At 55.1% G+C, this 6648-nt stretch overlaps 1 protein-coding gene across 1 annotated transcript; it reads left to right on the top strand.

The window, feature by feature from the left end:
• The first annotated feature begins 35 nt into the window (after positions 1–35).
• On the top strand, positions 36–6264 carry LOC147229597 (IgGFc-binding protein-like). Its single transcript, XM_086155795.1, has 8 exons — positions 36–41; positions 276–840; positions 914–1512; positions 1591–2022; positions 2285–2467; positions 3475–3858; positions 3948–4234; positions 6153–6264. The coding sequence occupies exons 1-8, from the start codon at positions 36–38 to the stop codon at positions 6160–6162; spliced, it is 2466 nt and encodes an 821-aa protein (XP_086011921.1). The 3' UTR covers positions 6163–6264.
• The last annotated feature ends 384 nt before the right edge of the window (positions 6265–6648 follow it).

The raw sequence follows: 6648 nt of genomic DNA, 5'->3' as shown, positions 1-6648 counted from the left end.
TTTGAGGGAGGAAATTAAATAGGACACAGCTTCTCATGACGGTATTAAAATAGAAATGGATACTGGAAGTGGCTGAGTGAATGACGGTGCCTTTATTGTGCTATTTTCGACATCCATCTCCCGCGTATATATTTAATTGCATATTATTTTGATCCAGGCACTCTTGAATGAACTGAGATTAAGCAGTGCATCAGAAAGGATTAGCAAGGACTGCAGAATTATTAAATCTCCAGCGACCTAAAAATAATTTACCCCCGCCATTTTTCTGTCTTCAGGTGGACGGGCAGCTTTACTCGCTGCCCGTCACCGTCGGCGGCGTGTCCGTCTCTCTGAGCGGATGGACGGCGGTGGCGGAAACCGCCGCGGGCGTCACCGTCACCTTCGACTGGCGCAGCACCGCCACCGTCACTCTGCCCGCCACCTACAAAGACTCGGTGTGCGGCCTGTGCGGCAACTACAACGGAAAAGCCCAGGATGACCTGACGATGCGGAACGGCCGCCTCGCCCCGGACGGCGCCGAGCTCGGCGAGAGCTGGCGGGTGGCCCTCGTCCCCGGCTGCTCGTCGGCGTGCCGCGGGGACGGCTGCCGGCCGTGCTCCGACGCTCAGAAGAAGGAGTACCGCGGCCGGAAGTACTGCGGGATCATCGCCGACGAGGCCGGGCCTCTCGGGGTTTGTCACGGGAGCCTGGACCCGGCGCCTTACCTGGAGGACTGCCTGTACGACGCCTGTCATTACCTCGGCCACCGGGGAACCGTCTGCGACGCCGTCGGGCACTACGTGTCCGCTTGCCAGAATTTGGGAATCGCCATCAACCCCTGGCGGACGGATGCTTTCTGCCGTGAGTCTGGAACTCCTTCGTATCTCTTTCTTATCTCTGTAAAAGCTCGCAAACAATCTTCGTATCCCCGCAGCGATGACGTGTCCCGCCAACAGCCATTACGCCTTGTGCGCCGCGGGTTGCCCGGACACCTGCGCCCGTTTAACCCCGCTCGCCGCCTGCCGAAGGCCCTGCGGAGAATCCTGCGAGTGCGACGAAGGGTTCCTGCTGAGCGGAGGGCTGTGCGTGCCCGGCGGAGACTGCGGCTGCTCCTACGACGGGAAATACTACCGGAAAGGAGATCGCTTCTACCCGGAGGCGGGGTGCGCGGAGCAGTGCGTCTGCGGGGAAAACGGCGCCGTGTCCTGCAAGAAGACCGAATGCCGTCCGGGGGAAACCTGCAAGCTGGTGGACGGCGTGAAGGGCTGCCACCCCGAGGGCCGAGGCAAATGCGTCGCTTCCGGTGACCCTCATTACATTTCCTTCGACGGGAAGAGGTTCGACTTCCAGGGCACTTGCGTCTACGTGCTGGCCGAGGTCTGCGACGACGATAACGGCCGGCTGACGCCGTTCACCGTGACCCAGGGGAACGAGAAGTACGGGAACGGGAAAGTGGCCGTCACCGAGTCCGTGGCGGTGACGGTGTACGGTTACGTCATTTACATCCGGCGGGGAAAGCCGTGGAAAGTCATGGTGAGTCGGCCTTTTGAAAATCGTCCCCGCGCATTCTCCGCCGAACCCGCCGACAAATTCTCTCTCGGCCCCGTCCAGGTGGATGACGAGCTCCTGAATCTCCCTCTTTTCCTGGACGGCGGGCGAGTCGCAGTCACTCAGGAGGGTCGTGACGTGATCGTCCGGACCGACTTCGGACTGAAGGTCCTGTACGACACCGCGTACTACGTCGAGGTCATCGTTCCCTCCACGTACCGGGGGAAGATGTGCGGCCTTTGCGGCGACTACAACCAAAAAGCCGGCGACGATTTCAAGCTCCCCGGCGGCAAACAAACCCGGGACGTGGACGCCTTCGGGAAGGCCTGGGTCGTGGACCTGCCCGGGCGGCTGTGCGGCGGCTGCGGAGGCCGTTGTCCGACGTGCGAGCGCGAGAAGGCCGCGTCGTACGAACGACGCGACTCCTGCGGCGTCATCGCCGCGCCCGACGGGCCGTTCCAAGCCTGTCACGGCACAATCGACCCGGCGGCGTACGTGAGTCACTGCGTGTTTGACACGTGTGCGACGGGAGGGGATAAAGATACGCTGTGTCGCAGCATCCAAGACTACGGTTCGGCGTGCCAGAGCGCGGGGATTCAAATCCGGCCCTGGAGGAGCGGCTCTTTCTGCCGTAAGTTGCGTTTGAACGTTTGATTCTCCGCCGGAACAAAAAAAAGATCTGTGTTTGGGTCACGGTCGCTAACGGCGGCGGCGGCGGCGCGGCCCTCTCGCCGTCGCAGCGTTCTCCTGTGCTCAGAACAGCCACTACGAGCTCTGCGCCGACACGTGCGGCGGCGCCTGCGCCAACTTCATCCTGCCGTACGCCTGCTCTCAGAGCTGCCTGGAGGGCTGCCAGTGCGACGCCGGCTTCCTTTCCGACGGGATCCGCTGCGTTCCGGCGGACAGCTGTGGATGCGTGCACGACGGCAGATACCTGGCGGTGAGGTTTCCCCGGCTGCTTGTTTTTCTTGATGTGGGGGGGAAAAAAAAAAAAAAAACAACATCGCCGTGGCCTCTGTTCTCGTTTTAGTATTTTCCTCGCCGTGTTTGGGCCAAAATATTTCACCGGAGTGGATATGTGTGGGCGGCGCGACAGCTAGCGCGTTAGCCTCGCAGCTAGAAGCTCCCCGTCGGCTCCCCACGGGTTCCTTTCTGTTTGGAGCCTCCGTGTTCTCCCCGTGTCTGCGTGGGGTTCCTCAGGGTTCCCCGGGTTCCTCACGCCGTCCAAACACTGCAACCCGTCCACAGTGGCTGGACGTCTGTCAATGAGGGAATTATTCTATCATGTGTGGATGAAGGGACAGTTGGATTTTTAAATATGAAAAATGTATGAGGTGTGAATGATTGGACTTCTCAATGAAACATGTATGAATGAGTGAATAGCTGTATGTTCCTATGTGATGTGAACGAATGAATGAATGAATGAATGATTTTTCTGCTGTGCTAATGAACGAGTGAAAGGTGGTAAGCGAGAGAGTGAATGATGGTCTCTATATGTGGTGTGAATGAGAGGGTGAATGGTTGCACGTCTCTATGATGTGCATGAATGAGTGAATGGTTGCGCGTCCCTATGTGATCTACCATTGAGAAAGTGAACGATTGAAAAAATAAAGAATAATGGTCGTATTTTCGTTCATGTGGGGCACGAATGAATGAGTGAATGGTCGGATTTCTCTGATGGGTGAATGAATGAGTGAATGTCGTACGTCTGTATGTGATATATAAGTGAGAGAGTGAATGGTCGGTGTGTCTCTATATGAGGTGTGAATGAGTGAATAGATGTACGTGTCAATGAGAGGGTGAATGTTTTATATCTCCTTATGCCTCCCTGTGATTGGTCCAGGTTGAACCCCGCCTCTCGCCGGATCACAGCCGCGATTGGCTCCAGCGCCACCCTGACCGCAGGATAAGCACAATGAATGAATGAATGAATGAATCTGTTTTCAGGTTGGAGAGGCGCTGGTGAGCAAAGACTGCCGCTCTCGCTGCGAGTGCCGCGCCCTCGGCCTGGTGGAGTGCGAAAAGATATCCTGCGGCGACGGCGAGACCTGCGGCGTCAGAGACGGCGTCCGAGGCTGCCACCGCAAACGGGCCCAGTGCGGCGTCGGCGCCGCCGCCCGCCTCACCACCTTCGACGGCCTGTCCGCCGCCGTCGGGAGCCTCGGCGCGTTCGACGTGGCGACTCTCTGCGACCAGACGGCGGCGGCGCCGTGGTTCCGCGTGGTCGTTGACGTCAGGCTCTGCGGAAAAGGGGCCTCTCCCGCCGTCGCCAGCGTTTACGTGTACTTCGAGGACGCCGTCGTCGCCGTTAGCAACCAGCATCACACCTGGGTGAGAAGCCTTGATTTTCCCCTTTTCGAGACGCCGCTTTTGCTTTTTTTGCGTCATTTTGACCCGGCCGCTCCTTCCCGCCCGTCCAGGTGAACGGCAGAAGGGTGTCCCTCCCCCACGCGCTGTCCGAGGAGATCTCCATCCACGCCTCGGAGAAGGACGTGATCGTGGAGCGCAGGTCCGGCGTGCGGGTGGTCTACTCCGTCTCCCAGGAGGTGACGGTCACGGTGGACGCCGGCCTGTCCGGTAAAGTGTGCGGCGCCTGCGGCGACAACAACGGAGACCCCAAAGACGACATGAAGACCCCGGACGGCAGCGTCGTCGCCGAGGCGTCGGTGTTCGTGCTCTCCTGGAGCTCGGGAGATTTCTCCAGATGGTGAGTTCGCCGCGGAGACGATCGACGCATCCGAATATTTTATCGATCGCTTTTCATCGCAAGCAGCTCCTGCTGCAGAGTCAAGCCGGGAAGAATCAAAACTCTATTAAAATAAAGAATAAAAATTGCGTAAAAAGAACAGTAAAGAGCAGAGGAAAGAAAGAAAAATGAAGTTAAAGGTATGTAGAAATATGTTACTCAATATCTAGAAGCCATTTTTTCGTTTTTAACTCACGCAGGGCGCCGGCTAGCATAAAACTTTATCGATGCTAACCTGAACAACGTTTACGATAATAAATTCCCGTTCGGAACCGTAGAAGGTTTTTCTTTTTTCACCGAAATGGGTGATTTTTTTTTTTTTTTTTGGATCCCGCAGTTATAAAACTGTTATCCGCCTCAAAACATTGGTTTTGATAAAGATGTTATTGATCCCGACGAAGTTTAGACACCGATAGCTTGGGTCGGATTAAAACCGTCTGATCTTCTCAGCTGTTGGAAAAAGGCTTTGCGGCTCGCGGACGCCAAACACTGGCCTCTTTCTTTGAGAACCTGCTGCAGAGAAAGAAACCATAGAGAAGACTCAAAATAATTAGAGAGAAATATATTTTGCTTTTTTTTTTTTTTTGCAATATTGAAGTGGGAGAATCATTCTGACTTGGTCGTTCATAAAAAGCTCACGTGATGTGAAGTGGATGCTTTCATGCTAGCTAGCGCTACCAACCTAGCATAATAGATTTATGGAACTGTGTGTGTGTGTGTGTGTGTGTGTGTGTGTTACCAGAACTGTTTGACCTGTCTCTTATGACCAGATCTCCCTTCACACACACCCCATCCAGAAGCTATTAGCAGACACACACACACACACACAAGGATGCACGTGTGGAATTGAATCTTATGGAATATAGAGCTAATATTTGAGCGTCCGGCTGGGGTCAAAGGTCAACGTTCATTGATTTAAAAGAAAAAAGAGGAGGAGGCCGAGGTTAATGAGAAGACTCGTGGAAACTGGAGGTCAAGATGTTTTGGATGTGAGCCGGTGCACCTTGATAACGTGTTCGCTTCCCGCCGGGGAGAGAGATGAAGATGTGGACGTTCCTCTTGGACAGCGAGGAGGACCGAGAAGGTGGAGGAGGATGAGTAGCAAGGGGTCAGTGGTCCAGAGAAGGTGGAGAAAAGAACATCAACCAGAAGAAAGGGAAAGGTGGAGAAGATGGAGGTGAAGAGCATCATCGGTTTGGACACACTGAGGAGAAGGCAAGATGTGGATGGAGGATGAACTCCATCGGGGGGACAACACGTGTTAGATGTTCTGGAGATCAAGTCAGGTTGAGATGGTTCGGATGTGGACAGAAGAGGGAAGGAGAAGATCTGGGTAGAAGAATGCCGAGGTTGGAGGAGGTCTGGAGGAAGACCGGGGGGGGGGTTATGGATGGAGGCTGGTTAGATGGAGGCAGATGATTGGCTATGGAGACCCCTGAAGGAGGATCTATCCATCAAGGTTTATCTTCTAAAACTTGGACCGATAGGTCGGTGTCCTCGTGCTCCTGGTGGCCTCCTGACGCAGCAGGTAGACCCTCTTGTCATTTGAAGATCTCCTCGCTGGCACCGCACCTTCTCTTCTTAAAGCAGGAGCCAAACAAGGAGTTCCTCGGAGCCCCTTTGAAGGAGCGAGTTTGGATTTTAATTGCGTTCGGTCGATTTAATTAAGAAGCGTCCGAGAATCCTCGGTGGTAATTACTGATGAAGCTCAAAGACCAGGCAGGTGACGCTTCCGTCCAATCGCCGGATCCCGTCTGGGCGCCGCCTTCATCCGCGTCCGAACCGAGTTCTCCGCTCCACGTGGACGTTTCTACTCCTTCCTGCGAGAACTTTGCTTTGCTCCACAGCCTTGTGACCGCCGCTCTTCTCTCCCTTCCAGCGGCCTGTAGAAGGATCTGCAGCTTCCGGCGGTCTCGCCCGTCACCGAGCTGGTCCTCAAAGCTCCTGAGCTCCTCCCTGGACGAGCGGAGGTCTTCGCTTCTCCTGCCCGGCGCTTTGTATCTTCTGATCCACGGAGAGGTCCTGTCAGGATGGAGGTCTGCTTCTTCTGCCGCGGAGGAAGGCAATCCTACCCAACAGCGCCATCTAGTGGACAAAAGAAGGAACTTCATCCCGAAAAAAAAGCCCCCCCTTCAGGACCCGCGTCTTTTCTGTCACACACACTTTTGTTTTCTTTTATTTCTTTTTGATTGTTTCTCACTTTTTCTGACCAATAAAAGCAAATATCCGTCACTCCGGAAGGAAACACGTGACTCCGGTTTGGGGTCCAAATCCCCAGTGTGTGTGTGTGTGTGTGTGTGTGTGTGTGTGTGTGTAGGGGGAGGGTTCGTCTGCAAAGTCCGGAGGGGAATCCGGCAGTTTGGTAACTTGTGCCA

Source organism: Fistularia commersonii, chromosome 11 (genome assembly GCF_037954325.1).
Source record: "Fistularia commersonii isolate RoL2024-O1a breed Wild chromosome 11, RoL_Fcom_v1.0, whole genome shotgun sequence".
Taxonomy (NCBI): domain Eukaryota; kingdom Metazoa; phylum Chordata; class Actinopteri; order Syngnathiformes; family Fistulariidae; genus Fistularia; species Fistularia commersonii.
The sequence above is the reverse complement of the archived record's forward strand: the minus strand, read 5'-3'. Positions and strand labels throughout refer to the sequence as shown.

Excerpts from the sequence above, each read along its gene's own strand:
- LOC147229597 (XM_086155795.1), top strand. Across the intron at positions 1,513-1,590 it reads GAAAGCCGTGGAAAGTCATG|GTGGATGACGAGCTCCTGAA; the intron begins GTGAGTCGGCCT and ends GGCCCCGTCCAG. Across the intron at positions 2,023-2,284 it reads CAATCGACCCGGCGGCGTAC|AACAGCCACTACGAGCTCTG; the intron begins GTGAGTCACTGC and ends TCCTGTGCTCAG.